This window comes from Peromyscus californicus, unplaced genomic scaffold, assembly GCF_007827085.1.
Source record: "Peromyscus californicus insignis strain IS unplaced genomic scaffold, ASM782708v3 Scaffold_22__1_contigs__length_63687245, whole genome shotgun sequence".
In the NCBI taxonomy this organism is placed as follows: Eukaryota; Metazoa; Chordata; class Mammalia; order Rodentia; family Cricetidae; genus Peromyscus; species Peromyscus californicus.
In genome coordinates this window covers 40,195,237-40,212,960 of record NW_026294525.1, presented here as the reverse complement: position 1 = coordinate 40,212,960, position 17,724 = coordinate 40,195,237, and the positions used below count along the sequence as shown (strand labels likewise).

At 35.7% G+C, this 17,724-nt stretch overlaps 1 protein-coding gene across 3 annotated transcripts in view; it reads right to left on the bottom strand.

Moving 5' to 3' along the window:
• Window positions 1-17,724, bottom strand: part of Trdn (triadin) — a 394,997-nt gene that overhangs the window by 85,875 nt on the left and 291,398 nt on the right. For all 3 annotated transcript variants that reach the window (XM_052751301.1, XM_052751302.1, XM_052751303.1), the window contains one exon: window positions 16,379-16,429. In XM_052751301.1, coding sequence (XP_052607261.1) covers window positions 16,379-16,429 — 51 coding nt within the window. The remainder of the gene's footprint in view (window positions 1-16,378; window positions 16,430-17,724) is intronic.

Below are 17,724 nucleotides of genomic sequence, written 5' to 3'. Positions count from 1 at the left end.
ATATTGAGCTTTTATCTGTGGCTTTGGGGAAGCATGGTGGCTGAAGACACGGGTAGAGTGACTCTGCAGCTGAGTTCTGAGTCCACTGAGATAATTGTGTGACCTTGGCAAGGCACCTTCAGGACTCCCATTCTCATGTTAATAGAAACAGGATCTCTGTGAAAATGCAATTGCATGTTACACATGAAGTATTTAACAAATCCTAGGTGTTAAGCATTCCATGTGTGTTAGCCATTTTATTAGTATTTATTTCTCTGCACACTGACATTAATGTTAAATCACATTTAAATTTATTTTAAAATAAATCAGTGACATTTTAATTTGAGTTAGATTCATAAATATGCTCAAAAATCATGGTTTTCATATCATTTGAGTAATCATTTAGATTTTAGGTGAAAATTTTCCACTCTACTACTAATGCTCACATACATGTTCTATGTTCTCTCTCTGTTTCTCTGTCTCTGTCTCCATCTCTCTCTCTGTCTGTCTCTGTCTCTCTCCCTCTCTCTCTCTCTCTCTCTCTCTCTCTCTCTCCCTCTCTCTCTCTCTCTCTCTCTCACACACACACACACACACACACACACACACACACACACACACACACACAAACACACAGACCCCATACACAATAATCTTCTCTGTCTCTTCTTGCCTGTCTCATGTCTCACACATAGCTCTCAAACCATTGGGTTAACAAGGAAAATCAATTATTCTTTTTTTTTTTTAATTTGTCCTGAAATTCACTCTCTAGACCAGGCTGGCCTTGAACTCACAGAGATCCACCTGCCTCTTCCTCCCTGTGCTGGGATTAAAGGCGTGTGCCACCGCTGCCCAGCTAAAACAATTATTCTTTATGAATTCAGAAGTGAACAGCTCTAAAATGGCTGTTTGTATCTGAGGTGCTCAATATGTTCTGCTGAAACTCTGATTCTGCAGTCTTTTCCAGGCAAGATACCCAAAGGAGTTTGATGCTCAGATGAGTTTGCTGAGTGGACACTGAGAACACATAATAGGCCAGAGGGCTCTGAATAAATGCATACATTGTTCTTGCCTCATTCTGTCATGGTTTCATCTTCAGGATTCCCGTCTGTTCTGTACGCTAAATACAGTGTACCGCATGTCTGATAGTGCCACCCTGACTTTATCTGTTCTCTCTTTTATGCCTAGTTATGTACAGTCTCATTAGGATTTCTTTCCCTGAAGCTTCCAAATGTGAAGTGTGTGCATTTAAGTCGGGAAGATATAATTAGGGGTGGCTGCATACAATGTAGGTCATACAAAAGCTCTTCAGTAAGAACAAGCTCTTGTGATGTTATTTGAAGATGCCAAGATAACTCAGGTGTATTCCAACTATTGTAATGACCCAATAACCCTTCCAAGAGATTCAGGAATTATACCACACTCACCTGCTAAGATGAAAAACAGATACATAGTGTGAGTTGTTTTGTTTGTGAAAGGTAAAGTCCCTAAATAGACTTGTCTTTGCTTCTCAGGGTGGCAGTTTCAATCTTTTAAACATAAATGGAAATAACAACTAAGGTAAGATTTCTAATATAAATATGGATCACCTTATATCTTGTTTATAATTGCAAAAATAGTAGATGACCTATATGAAAATGATTCATCCAAAATAGTTAAAATAAGTACTCAAACTAAATGAATTGATAGGACATTTAAAAGAAATGCACCAATGAAAGAAGCATATAAAATGGTGAGAAAAGTGGACACACTGAGTCACAGTAGGTTTCAGCAACATTTGACTTGCTCTACTTTAATGAGGGCTTAAGTAGAAAAATAGATAAAAGAAGGAATATGATGCTTTAAACTTATAAATGTTTATAATTGTGTGTATTTCCATACATACAGTTTTGCACATACCACATATTCTCAGTGTCATTAAGATTCATGCTAACTACAGAATTTTACTTAAAATAATTTTATAATAAATAACCATATCTGGATAGATAAGTTCTACCATTTGTTCATTTTCAAGATCCTTTCCTAAATTATTACTCTTTTCCTTTCTAAGGAATTTTAGAAAATATGTTATCTTATAGTTTAAAGTAATTTGTTGTAACGTGTATGTTACTTTTGAGTGAAATAGTACATTCTGATTTTACTTTTAAATTTTATTAACTTTTGTGAATGTGTGCACTTTTAGAGGTCAAAGGACAACTTGAAGGGGTCTGTTCTCTTTTATCCTGTTTTGGTCCCCAGGGATCAAACTCAGATTTTAAAGCTTTGAAGTGGGCATTTTTTTTTATATGTTGAGCCATATCTCAGGCTTAGGAAATATATTCTAGATGGAATACCTATTAATTATTAAAGTTCTTTAAATGTTTTTTTTAAAAGCTGTTTTACAATTTCTATAAAAAGTGTTGCAAATATATAGTTAAATTTATTCTTTATATGTAGATATTTTCTGTTATTAATAATATCAATTTAAATAATTAATATTTGTATCAGCCTTTGCTGAGGAATAGGAATAGTTTGATTTTGTACCTAGGAATTTTGTTAGCCTCTCTTACTCTGGTCAAATCCGTGTGTATATAACTCAACGTTTTCAGAGGGATGACAATATGCTCTGCAAAGGTAAATGCCTGGCCTTTACATTTTCAGTTATGATCCATTTCTTCAATGGAGACTTTGTGTGATACAATGTTCAAACTGAAATGACAGTTTTAGATTTTCCCCACTGCTGTGGACATGAGAACTCTGTTTTTTTATCTTTATTTTCTTGCTTGGCTAATCACTGCTAATGAATCAACACTGGTATTCAGAAGACTTTAATTTCTAGGAATAATTTAAATGTCTGTCTTCATGTGTAGCACAGGTGACTGTAACTAGGATTCCTTGATGTCCTTATTTTTGCTATGATTTAAAAAGTCATGTTGTCTTATGAAAGTTTTAATTGATTAGTTGTTTTATTTATAATTTTTATACAATATTGTTTACTGGAATTTTATTTTCTGAAGATGGCTTTCTGTTATTGTATGTCATGGACCAAGATGACTACCATGGTGCTCCTTTTGATCAAACATCTGGCTTGTTTCTTCCTAACAAGACCCTGACCTCCCTTTTCGTAGAGAATATGCTTTAGAACCTTTACAATGTCAACTTCTCCCTTCCTTTTTACAATATAGATAAATCTCCCAGCCTTGTGCCAGCTTTGCTACTCAGGGATATCTCTCAAGTCATCCTTTTGCTATAAAAATGTAGAGAAAAGTGGAGCTTCTCTTCAAGTAGGTGTCTAAGCAATAACTGGCTTTGAGGAAGCACATTTTGAGCTAACCACATTGTTATGCCACCTCCTGAAATTAACGCTAGCCCAGCTCAGTCAGAGCTTAACACCTCCTGGCTTTGGGTTTCAGTAAAGATGAACTCAACCTCTCCTTCCTAAGGCACAAATCCTTTTGACTTTTTGCCATCATACTGAATCAAGACTTCCTGGCAAATGAAGGTTGGTGCAGTTTTTCGTTGACATCATGATTGTCTCATTATTGAACAACTTCAGTGCATTTCTCCCTTGTTTTCTGATCTGAAGCAATTTTCTTAACATAGAAAAAGCTATCCGCAAAGCCACTTAGTGTCACTTTGAGGATAAAGATTTCTTATTTATTCAAATTGTCTATGTTTTTAGTAAATCTCTGTTATTCACTTTGAGGGTAATTTCTTTTTCATTCAAATTACCTATGTTTTTAGTGAATTTTTGTTATTTACACTTATTTTCCAAACTGCCTTCTTTATCTAAATGTTAAAGATATTTACATAAATTTCAGTAATCTAGTCACCCATGACTTAATACCTTCTGTTTCCTCTGCAATCTCCATCTTTCACCTCCCTTTTTCTCTTTATCTCTCTCAGTTTTCTCTACTCTGTGGTCAGTTTTGCCAAAGATTTTCCATTTCAGCAATCCTTCAAGAATATTGTTACCAACAGATGTTCATCAATATCATGGATTGACATTGCCACCTGCCACACATGTCTTCATTTTTATTCTTCTGCAGCCTGCCTGAGGCAAATATGAAAATTTTGCATATATGTAAATTGAAATACTATTCAGTTCTAAAGAAAAATTATATCATAAAATTTGCAGGAAAATGGATGGAGTTGAAATGAATAATAGTATGTGAGGTCACTCACTCTCACAAAGAAAAATGAGCCACACTTTCCCTCATATGCATACTCTAGCCTATAATATACATGTATTTATGTAAACAAGTGAACATGGGTACAGCATGAAGATGTAGAAAAGAGAATAAGAATGCTGTATATCATGAGATGACAGAAGACTGCAGGCAATGAACATGTTATAAAAGAGGCTAAATAGCGAATTATTTTTCTGGTTCTAAACTCTGCCATGGACTCTTCATGTTTGATGGTGGATATATACATAAAAATATGTATGGTGAAAATAAAAAATTCAATGTCAATATCCACAGCTTCCATTTTGAATGCTTTTGCTAACTGTATGAAAGATGTATGAGTTATAAAGTCTTATGTTTGGTTAGTTTGGGTGTGTGATGTGCAATAGTTTTTTTATATTTTAAAATAAAGATTAAAATTTATAAAGAATATTCACACTAACATTTATCTGTCTATCATTTGTGATGAAGGTAAAAATTTTCAATGTTATTGTGATTTTTGTTGGATTGATTTCTCTGGGAAAAGCTGGCCTAAAAGTTTAATGTATTTATACATAAGCATAGGTGTAATGTAAGTACACACACATGGCCATGATATGATTACATATGTGTGTGTGTGAATAACTATTTGAGGTTGTTTGATAAACTACATCAACTTGATACATATAATTCCATATTTTTCATTCTCCTATAATCATCATCAAGTTAATAGTGCAACACATATATGGCAGAAAACACAAAATCAACAGGACAGTCCATTTCTCCTTCTTCCTCACACTGATATTATGCATATCAGGAACCTATGATCTCCATAGCAACATGGATTACCTTTACCACCTGCCACACATACCCTCATGTTCCTACCTCTTTAGGTTGACTGAGTCTCAAATACTGACAGAGCCCACAAACCCTGTATTAAAGACAGCAGAACAAGCCTCAAAGAACTGCACAATCCCAAACACCAGCACTCACCCAAGTGCTCATTACACTCATTTCTTCAATGTGGTTTGAGTTAGTGTTGTATTTCAGTGGGGGAGCTGTGTTATTATGGTAACTCCTGGTTTCCATTGCTTTTAATTGTTTTTCTTTCAGTGTGATTTTGTGCCTCTTCCTTTACTCTCACGGTAATACTTGTCTTCAATCCCATGCTTTCTTCAGTGATGGCAGACTCTGTCTCATGAATTTAATAGGACTTTTTTTTGACCAAATCACTCTCCCTGATGTTGACTTTTCCCAGGCCCCAGGTAGGACACTGAGTCTATTCCCTCCATTTTCCTGAGTCTTCAATTTCGTATAAGCTGAAACCCAGAAAGATACCAGCAGCAATTGTTTTTAGTTTCTTTAAAAGAAAATAAAAAGGTCATATGGAGTGAGGTTGGAGAGGCTCACTTCTAATTTGATTAATTGTAAAAAGTCTTGCTACATCCTTGCTTATTCACATAGCCAAAAATGATTTAACTACAGAGAACACCACTTCTGGCAAGCATATGTTTAAGCAGGCATCCATGCAACTTCCTTTTAGCTCACTATCTTACCATCTTGTTTTCTATTCTACTTTTCATCCACTTATATGTGCTTTTCTTGGTTGCAAGTGATCATGTCATTTTAAATTTACCTATCTATAATTTTGTCTTTCATTTTATCAACGAAGAAAGAGTTTTAAAAGTCTGTATGTATTTTCATTGCCTTAGAAAATTGCTCTTTGAAAAGCCAGAATCCATATCTCTAGTGCATAGTTATTGTATCAGAATTTCCAGTCATGAGTCCTAGCCCCACAGGAGGTATTAGTGATATCAGCGCATACCTAGGTTAAGAACATAGATTAGACTCTATCTCTTTAGCCAAGAAGATCACACTATAGCTATATAAATTTTACAAAGTTACTATACAATAAATCAATGTTCTTGCTGTGTGTGAAGCCTCTTTAGTGGAAATATCAAAAATAAATAGATAGAACAATGAAACAAAAAAAAACCCAATCTTTTAAGTAATTTTCTGTTTAGTAAAAGAACAGGTGATAAATATTTGATAAATATTTAGCTTGACACATTTCTTTTAACATTGACTCTTCTTAGTGTAGACTTATTTTACATGTGACTATTCTAGTATTAGAGAAGGCACTGGCACTTTTAAGGAAAGAACATCTAATGGGACGCTTGTCAAAAAGGAAATTGAGAATCAACTTATATATCATAATCACTGATAAAAAATATAAAATTGAATGCTGGTTGGTAGAAGAAGAAGGAGGAGAAAGAGGAGGAGGAGGAGGAGGAGGAGGAGGAGGAGAAGGTGTTGAATGCATACAATTGTATAATACCATTAATACCCTATAGCGAGTATAGGCATCATTGTCACTAAATTGGAAAATACAATGTCTAATTAAATATCTTGAGATAGTTTGTATTTAAAATAATTCTGGTGGGTTGATTTAATAATTTCTTTGCAACCCCATGTCTGTTCATTAAACGTTATAAAGAAAACCATATAATAAAATCACAATTGAGTGTTAGTGAAATGAAAACTTGATTTTCAAATGCATTTCTGATGGTTAACTAAACTGCATAGGAGAAAACTCCCTTCTCAATAGCCATGCTGACACTCATAGAAAGCAGATCCTAGCCTTGATCAGAGAAGCCTGTTCTTACAATAAACAGTGGTGCATGAAGACACATGGCTGTCCAAGATGAAAAGCACAAGCACCATTATCGGTTTAGCCCAAGATAAGTCACTTGTACCACCCCTGAAAGACTCAAGGAACATTACACAAGAGGGGCCAGGAAATATGTGAGAGCTAGTGGATGGAATTAAGGGAAACAAAAGACCATTCCAGAGACTAATATAACTTTTGTAAGTCATTAAGTCACATCAACTGAGGTTACCTGCACTGAGCCCACACAATACTGTCTCTATTGATAATCATTCAGGGATCAGGAAGGGATTCACAGGGCACCACCCTTCACCTCTAAGCAACTGGGTATCAGTAGACTCTGGGAAATGGAAAAAACAATCAGTGTTTTTAGTGATGAATGATATGAGGTAAGACGGATAGGTTCTAGTAGATAGTCCCAAACACGTAGGAACACAGACTGCAGTACTTAACCTTAGTGGATCACAAAGTAAAATGAGTAGACAAGAAAGTGTGGGAGAGCATGTGGGGAGAGGAGTAGGTGGACATGGGTATGAGGGAGGGAGGGAGGGAGGATGTGATAGTGGCCAGTCTTCAAGGTGCATTTATATGAAATTGTAATAATAATAATAATAATAATAATAAATTTAAACGCATCTTCTTCAATATGATATGCTTTGTCTTTACCTTGTCTTGTTTCTTCTGACCATGTACTGGTAAGAGTTAGCCTGGCTGTCGTTTATAAGATTAGAGAAGGAAGATATATATGAAGAGTACAAGACGTGAGGACAAATGCTTGAAGAGGTGTGAACAAAATAGGAATAGAACAAATAAAAAGTTTCCTTAAAAAAACAAAACAAAACAAAACAAAAATGGGTTCAGCTAGATGGTTTAGTGGGTAAGGGTGCTTGTTGCCATGACACCTGAGTTTACAAGTTACCTGACATTTGCATGGTAGCAGAGAACAACCCCTATAAGTGGTTCTGGGGCCTCCACATGTTTGTATGTGCATGTACATATGCACACACAAGCACCCAAATAAATAATATATAAATAAATAAAGTTTCAGAAAATTCTCATACTCTGACTTTTCCTCATTTTTTTTTTTTTTTTTTTTTTTTTTTTTTTTTAGTATTTCTCTCTTATATTGGCAAAGGAAATATAGTGGTGTCGTGTGAAAAAAAAAGGTCAAAAATCCATTAGCATGTGAGTTTTATGTAGTGGTCCAAAGTGATCAATAGTGAAATTACATTTTTAAAAATTCAAACTTTGTATAAAATAAGAAAGCATTTAGACAAATCTAGGATAGTTTCTTTATAATAAATTCATCTTTTGTCTATCAAAATGTATCCTGTTAGAAATCAAACCTGCTGGTGGCCATGTCAGAGAAGCAGCAGATGGCAATTGGAGGGAGGTTGGTCTACCAGGAAGCAAAGCACTGATGGACAAGTCTCAGAGAGGCAAGGCCCCAATGGCTTTGGCCCCAGAATGTCTCTTGCTACTCTAGTGCCTTTACATATTTGCTACTGCCATTTTTCTCTGGAATCTGCTATGTGTGAATGGGCCTGAGATGGGAGAGGGATTCCCACTGCCTTTAATATAGTGTAATTATTTCATAGAGATATCCCATTCTACTGGGTATTTTTACCTGTGGATTATTATGAAGTTGATTTTCTCCTAAGCTGTACTGTTTAATTGAAGCAATGCTTTTATACAATAATAATGTTGGTTTAAATGGAATTTTGACGATTGAGGGTTTTTAATAAATGTAGTAAGGGATTATGATAGAGGTTAGTTTACTGGGCAAACTAATATAGGGAAAAGCAAGATATGGTATTGCCCCCACCCCTGTTAAAGCGGGGGCTGCAGAAGATAGAAAATAAGAACAAGGAAATATCACAGAGGTAGTGTCTCTTGAGGAGCAGTATAGACTGTGGCTTAGGTTAGTGATTAAGAAAAACAATTGTGTCCCAGAAGCTTAAGTTCAAGTTCTTTCGATCTTAATGTTGGGAGATGTGTTCATGGGTTTCAGTGTGCATCATAGCTGAAACAAAGCTTTAAATGTGACTTAATGTTAGGTTAAGATGTTTTTGTTACTGACTTTGAGGCAAAAAATCTTGGAAAACAATTTAAAGTCAAAAATTTTAATAGCTGAGCGAGGGACTCGAGGTCAGAGAGCAGGAGCAATGGTAGCCAGGCTATTGCTGGCTGGCATCTTTTCTTTCTAGGATGAGTTGGTGACCAAAGATGATGATTAATTCCTTGTATCTATTTCTGCCCCAACTTCCCGACATAAAAAAATCCCTGTTGATGAATGGGTATGCTCCTTGAGGATTTAAAGTAGAGATGGTTGATTGTTTTTCATATATAGAAATTTGTTTGTGATTCTTTTAAGATTCCTTATAAGATTATGTTTTGAGATAAGTAATAAAGTGATTGATCCTTTCTTTGTAACCACAAAATGCAGCCTGCCAGCAAAAGAACTGGCTGAGAAAAATACCTTGCTTATTTACACTCTGTTAATCTATAATAAGTTCCTTAGATATGAATGTATGTGGGTTCTTGGGATAGCTTGTTTTTCACCTGTAGTACATAAAATATTTAATCATGTAAGGGATATGGAAAACGTGCTGGTTTTTATTTGTATTCATTGTAATTATGCATTTGAAAAATAGACTGTAACCACATTGTGATTTTTATACCCCTTGAAAGATTTTGCTGAGGTATATAAGCTGCAAGGGAAAAAAATAAAGAGATGAGAAAAGAAAAACACCAAGACGTAGAAGGAATAATGTAGAAGAAAAGAGTTAGAAAGAAGATATTAAGAGAGACAGAATGAATACATCTGGATAGAAGTAAGAAAAGAAAAAAGAACAGAGAAAATGATGGATAGACCCTAAAGGGGTGTGTGTGTGTGTGTGTGTGTGTGTGTGTGTGTGTGTGTGTGTGTATGTGTGTTTTCCTTTTTTTGTCGGTCACAGAGAGTTAATTTTGCCCTCCTCACTGGCCCCAGAGAGTTAAGTTTTACTCCTTCAGATACAAAGGTCAAGTTGAGTGATTAATCACATTCTGTGATTAATTCTGTGATTCCCCCTCAATTCCTGAGCTGCGGAGGCTGGTCCTCACTGCAACAGGACAAACCCAGCATGGATGAGTCCTCCTGAAATCTAAGTCACATAGTTTCTCTTGTTTCAACCATTCATTAATATAGGTATAATGAAAAATTTATGTTTATTTTGACACCAAGAAATACTGGACCACCCTGGGCTTGGTGCTCTTTCTACAGTGTATACTTTTGTTTGTCAAAATATACAAGTATTACACAGTAATTAATATCCTTACTAAGGTTTTAGAGGACCAGTTCTGATGCATGATACATCACACATCAGCACTTATCTCACTTAGGCACGTATCTAGTAACAGGGAGGCTGGAAGTGTAGCATGAAGAGCATGGTGCTCAATTCAAGAGATAGTTTGAATACCATTTGTGCTGAAGCCTATAACTTTCATAGTTTCTAGACTGCTCCTACTCCTGATTCATTTATCTATCAAATGGGGAGACTGGACTTTTTATCTCTAAGCACCTCTTAGTTATAATACTTTTGGGTTCTATTTGATCTTAGAGAATAGCAAGCCTTCATAGGGAAATTTTGAGCCTTGCTTCCTTGGTGTCCCCCACCCTCTCTGGCTCTTAGAATCTTTCTGGCTTCTCATCTGCAGGGTTTCCCAAGCTCTCAGAAGAGGAATTTGATCGATACATCCCATTTAGGACTGAGTGTTCCAAGGTCTCTCACTCTGTACATGATCTGTCTGTGGGTCTCTGTGTTTGTTCCCATATACTGCAGGAGGAAGCTTCTCTGATGATGGCTGAGCAAGGCACTAATCTATGAATATAGCAGAATGCCATTAAAAGTCATTTTACTGTTGTATTCCTTTAGCAGAACATTGGTATTTGTATTTCTCCTAGGTATGTGGTCTATCTAATCTCAGATTATTAGATACTCAATGTTGGGAATGGGTTACATGTTATGAGGTAGGCCTCAAATCTAATCAAATATTGGTTGGTTACTCCCATCATTTTGTGCCATTCACTAGAGCATCTGGCAGGCATGTTAACATTATAGATACAAGGGTTTATAGCTGGTTTGGTGTTTATCTCTCACCTTTGGTAGTGTATAGAGCACATTCTAAGTACAAGGAAAACTAGGCAGTAGGGAGTAAGGTTCTATGTAGGCATTGACTTAACTTCTCCATGTTCAATGAGTTGTGTAGGTGTTATCTTCAGAAATAGGACCTTACCATCCCTGATCATTTTTATTTGCACTAATCACATCGTTGAGCAAGCTATCTTTGTTCATTTAAGAGAACAGGTACTTGAAAGGATAGGAGCATACTTATTTGGGATTTATTAAAACAAAGGAACACAGCACCTGAACATTCCCCCATAGGATTTAATTAACACTAAATCAATTTGTTTCTTTGAGTTTTGTTTATTTCTAATTTTTTAAAGCAAAAATAAATCTTCAAGTGAAAACACTGTATTATGCAATACAGTATTTTAGTCTTCAAGATACAGTACAAAATAGAGATTACTAAATTAACTTTTGAGAGGAGATTTTATTCAAAAGCTAGCTTTATCTGTGGAACAACAAAGGCCTAAAATGCAGTCTACTGTTGAAGTAAAATAAAAATGAAAATAAGCACTTTCCTCCACTAACTTCAATTCAATGCTGTTGTTCCACAAAATGGGCTGCAGACATGCCTATGGAAAATGCTTTTCACATCACTATTGCTACTCAACAGGGTATTCACACACTGGAGGTAAATTCATTTTTCTGTTTATTTTTTGCAACATTAAAGCTCAATAAATCCTTTACAGATAAAGAAACTGTTATGCAATAGAAATGGAAAAAATGTGAGACATATCCTGCTAGCCCCTTTATTCTTTCTAACTCAGGGTTTGGGGTTGGAATTCTAAGTATACAATGGCAGCCCAGGTCTGTGGAGATGCCCTCTACTCATGGCTTAGAATATGCTGTTAAGGTGGCTAAGAGCATGAATGGGTGACATGAGCCAGACACAGGAATGAAAACACCACACCACGATGATGCATATAATCAAAATCAACAAGGATCTACAATTAAAGAGTAGAATGGCTTCCAGATGCTATGGCAGAGGTGGCTGGGGGTGAGAAGGATGATAGCTAATGAAAGGGTGGAAAGTTTCAGTTAGATGGGTAAAGTTAGCAGCACTGCTCTAGTGCACATGAGGGTGATTGTGATGAATATTAATGCATCTTGTAAAGCAAAATTTCAAAACCCCTAGACTTTCAGTGTTACTGTGAATGTAAATTTGTGGCAGTTTTGCTAATAATTCTGATCTAATATTCCTCATGATAAACACATATCAAAAATTGCAACGTATCCCAAAAATGTATATAATTTTGTTGACTAAAAGAAAACTTAAAAATTATCCTGTCCTTCAAACCAAGAGTTTCCTGGGGGAATAAGCTAGACCTATATATGTTATATAGAAATTTGAAAATGGATTTGGTGGCAAAGCAATATTCATATTGTTACTTACAATGCTACAAATAAGTAGGGTCAGCTTTTCACCTATATTCCAGAGTGTAAAATTGATATCAAAAGCCATGGATCAAGAAACACAACAGGTATACTCATTCCCTTTTTCAAAGATGGGAGTAAGTTACTGCTTCTAGAGCAATTTTTTTTTTTTAATGAATGGAGAAATGATGGTGTGGCCAGATTCCCAGTGTGGTATCCCGAAGTCTTCAAGTTCCAGGTTCAAAGTCTTACTGGCAGGAGGTGCATATTTATGTTTGTATGAAATTAAAGCAGTTATAAAACATAATTGAAACAAAAACCTCAAGGATGACTGATTTTAGTGGAGAAAGAAGTTTCGTATGCTACAAGAAAGCTAACCAACAACCAGTATCACTACTGGAGTTTTCTGGTTTCTGGATGCCAAGGCCACATAAGTAGGGCTCTTCCTTGTATGTGTATTGAGATGTTAGAAGAAAGTTTAAGTCTTGAACTCACCATTCTAAAAGCTCAGCCAGGAACAAAAGGCACCAAGGTGTGCTGATCTTCCTTTTCAAGAGTTCCCTACTCTTCCTTACATAAAGACACAAGTCCAATACTCTTATCTAAATGCCTAATTGATTAATATTAGTATAGCTCTTGAAAATGTGGTCTCAAATGATTTTTCTGTAATAATGCTACTTTTTTAGAATTTTAATATGATTCAACATGGGTTTGACTGTCCATGCATTAGAGTCTATGGGAGACTGGTAAATGCTTAAATTCACTTTCTGCCTAAGAGAAATAACTCGTGAAATACAGTGAGATGAAGTAGGAGGTCTTTTAACAAGTGAAATTGCTTCATGCTTCTTTAGACAGACTTCCACAGCAGGCTTCAAAGAGACACTCCAGGAAGAAAAGCATCCTGGAGGTTTTCAAAGCCCCAAATCTTATATGGGATATTACATTTTTCTTTGATATACTTTAGAATGATAAATTATGCTAAGAACTAGAAAAAGGAATAGTTTTCCTCTGAGACAATATCTGATATAACTTAGAAAGATATTTTAGTGCTTTAATGTTAACCTTTTAAAAAATAAAGAAGTCCACTGTAATAGTTCTAAATCAATAGCCATATACAACAAAACCATGTATTTTTTATATTTGTGCACATACATATACATTTATAAGGTTTTATAATGAGTGTGCAGACATTCTGCAAAGAGTAGATAATTCTAAATGGAGGGAAAGTCTCACTGGACGTTTATTTGTAATTGTATGTTAATAAGAACATAAATTACAGGAGTCTATGTAGTTAACTTGGTGAACTAGCTAATACAGACTTAAGTCTATGATATTTTATTTACCAGGATAGGTTTTTATAACTCCACTTTCATACAAATTTGGGGTTTGGCAAGGTTATGTCTTTAAACAAAAATTTAAATTTGTAATAGTTTTATTACCTGGAGAGTTGGTGTTAGAGGTAAGTGTCAATCTTTCTTTGAGTTCCCTATGTAGTAAATAATAATTCATAAACTAAACATGCTCATTACACAATTATCAAGTAAAACAAAGTTATCTCAAGCTACATTAGAAGGAAAGTACACTTATTGTAGATTGTGAATTGTACAATATGTGCACCGAAACACCTAAGCACACATATATGTGTGTAGAGAGAGGAGGGGAAGAGAAGGTGAGAAGCAAAAGTAGAGAGAAAGAAGGAAAGAAGGAGGGAAGGAGAGAGACAGATAGAAGAGAATGTTGAACTTGTACAAATATCACTCTGCCTCTGCAACACTCCCACCATGTGATACTTTGGCAAAGGATGTAGCTTCTTTTTGCTATTGTCCTAAAAAATTTGCAAGAGGCTAAGTTGAAGAGTTTTACATTAATGGCATTGGCACAGGAGATTTCAAGACAACTTGCTATTGACTGTGGTTGGTTATTAATGATCACTATAATGCAAAATCTATAATGAAAAGGAGCAAGGGGGCAAAGAGGAATGCAAAATGTGCTATTTGAGGAGAGAAAGAAAAAAAACACAAGGAAATGCAATATTGGAACCAAATTCTGCTCCAAGAGACAAAATGTTTAAAGGAAAACTCAGTGCTAAATGTAATAACAGGAGTAGTTTTCCCTAAGGGCCAGACCCTACCCAGCTAAGTTTCTCACTTATGAAAAGGAATTAAAAGAAAGTTTAAGCAGTGAGGGAAAAAAAAAACCCACTGGAAAGCTTATGCAAATGCAAGTCAAGGAAGGGCCCAAGTTCTAGTCTTGGGAAACAGAAGAATTTGATAGCTTTTGGTCCTGTGGTTTCAGCTTTATCATTAAGGATACAAGAAAGAATCTTCCCACATGGTTTAGAGGCCTGGAGAGGCTATTTCATGAGGCTGTGAGTATAAAGATCAGATTCCTTTGGAGACCCCAAGGTGTTGGAGGTTCCGGAGCCATGGGATACCTGCAAAGGAGAGCTGCAAACTGGGTGTGGAACCAGCTCAGAGAGAGCAGTGTGTTGAGGTCAACAATGCCAGAAGGAGTTGTAGTTCTGGAAAGCAACTTGACATTAAACATGGAGATGTTAAATGTGGAGTTTCTCCTGCTGATTTTCAGTCTTGATTTGGTCCATCACTGCTCAATTTTTGGAAAAGTAATATATATTCTGTGACATTTTATGTTGGAAGGATATACTTATGGATAATTATTTTACAGATGACCATAATTAAGAGATTCCCTTGAGTCTCATAAGAGGCCTAAACAAGTTTTAGAAGGAAAGACTATTGGGACTTTTGAGGTTGAAGCAAACAAATTTTGTATTACGATATGGATACCAGCCTATGGGAGCTAGAGAGTGGAATATGGTGGTTTGAATAAGAATGCCCCCAATAAACTCATGTATTTGCATGCTTATTCCTCAGTTGATGAGCTATTTGGATGAATTAGGAAGTGAGGCCTTCTAAGAATAGGTATTTCCTGTTGGAGAATGTGTGTCATTGAGGTTAGGCTTTTGAGCTTTCAAAAGCCCATGCCAAGCCCAGTGTGTCTCTCTCTGCCTACTGCCTGGGGATGATGGTCTAAATCTCTCAGCTAATATGCCTGTCCGAATGTCACCGTGCTCCCCATGATGATGATAATAGACTAATCTTCTGAAATTTTAACCAAGCTGCCAAGTAAGTAGTTACATTTATAAGAGTTGCCTTGGTCATAGTATCTCTTTCCACAATAGAAACCCTAATTAATGTAACTTGTATATGCAGTAAGTAAAAATTTTATTCTATTAGTTCTGAAGAGAGGAGGCTGAGGTAAAGCTGCAATAAATGAAGTTGATGATTTATGAAGAAATTATTTTTGAAATAAGACTAGGATTTTGGCCGGGTGGTGGTGGCACACACCTTTAATCCCAGCACTCAGGAGGCAGAGGCAGGTGGATCTCTGTGAGTTTGAGGCCAGCCTGGGCTACCGAGTGAGTTCCAGGAAAGGTACAAAGCTACACAGAGAAACCCTGTCTCAAAAAATAAATAATAATAAAAAAGACTAGGATTTTGATGGGCAGTAAATTAACTATTGTCATGAAACCCAAATCATGATGTTTAAATAATAATTTTATGTTTCTGTAGCAATAAGAATCTGATAAGACTAAACACACAGAATAAGCCTGATAGTATTAGAAAATAAGAGGATTCAGAACTCCAATTAGTGTCTTGGTTCCTTTTTCTAGAATCATCATTTTTCCTTTTCAAATGGTTTTAAGGGTTTCAATGGTATCTTTTACCAAATACATATATTTTAGTGGAATGAGGGAGTCAGAGGCTAGAAAGGCAAATATTTCCTAATACTTCTATTTTCTTATATATGTTACTTTTCATTAACAAAACTCCTTCTGTCCTTTATTTCTGCCTTCCCCTCCCCCACTTCCTTATAAATGCTGATATTTTAAAACATATGATGTTGTAAACAGCCTTGTAATTTTGTTTTGCACAACTGTGAAGATAATACACCCAAATTTATAAGGTACTGGTTCACATAATTTAACTTACAACTATACTGTTATATTAAATGAATTCTATTACCTTTGTCTTTCAAAACAGAAGAACTTTTCCCAGATTTTTCTTTTTTCGTTTCTAAAAGAGATCATAGGAAAAAATATTAAAATAACAGAATAATTTTATCATAATATTTTTCTATGTTTTGTTTATAGGGCCTCAAGAATTGGAGGACCTCTTCATTGATATTCAAGATCCTGCTGCCTCCTAATCTATGTTATAGATTACTGTAGTTGGAAGTTTTTCTGTGTCCTGGCTGGCCAGTGGTCATGCCAAACTCTCCTACTTATGTCTACCAAGTAAGCACACAGAGGCTTATATTAATTATAACTGCTTGGCCATTAGCTCAGGCTTATTACTGACTAGCTCTTACACTTGAATTAACCCATAATTCTTATCTATGTTTAGTCATGTGGTTTGGTACCTTTTCTCAGTTCTGCTTTGTCATCTTGCTTCCTCTGTATCTGCCTGGCCTTCCTCTTCCCAGAATTCTTCTTGTTTGCTTATCCCACCTATACCTTCTACCTGGCTACTTGCCAGTCAGTGTTTTACTTATTGACCAAATCAGAACAACACATATTCACAGCATACAGAATGACATCCCACAGCACTTCCCCTTTTCTTTCTAATCAAAAAGGAAGGTTTTACCTTTAACATAGTAAAAATTACATATAATAGAACAGTTATCAAGCAAGAATTACAGTTACAGTATCTAGTTTAGTGGTATTTGGCAAAATTAAAGAAAATATTCTATCTATCCTATATTTGTGACTCTAAAGTTTCATATCTAATTTATCTTATATCATAACCAAAGAAAATTATGACTATCTAGTCTTGAACTATGTCAAAGAACTCAGAAAAATATAATATTACCTAAATAAACAGGAAATTCATTGTAAGCAACTTCCAAAATTCTGGAAATGACAGAGACAGTTGCCTGCCTAGACAGACATACAAAGTTCCTCTGTAACGTTGGGGCATCCATCTTTAGCCCATAGACTTAGTCTCTCAGTCATTTTTTTTCTTTGTGTCCTATAGAATGTTGGGCAGTTTCTTCTGTGAAGCAGGAATCTGAAGGACCATCTCACTTTGCTAAGTTCAGTGGTCACCTTCCTATGGGTCCTGCATATCCAGTTTATACAACATACTGTCAATCAGTTGACTCAAGGGCATTTTTTCCCCCAGTGGCTAACTTTTGCCACAAAGAAAGCAAACTCCATAATGAGTTTCTTCAATGCCCATTATCTTCTCTGGAGTAGATTGGTGCTGCCAGGAGCAGACATGTCTCAGTGTCCAGAAAGTCAAAGTTCTTAAAACATTTTAAATGTTGTATTCTGTAGGTCTTTGAAGTGTTTGAAGATTACCTACCTAAT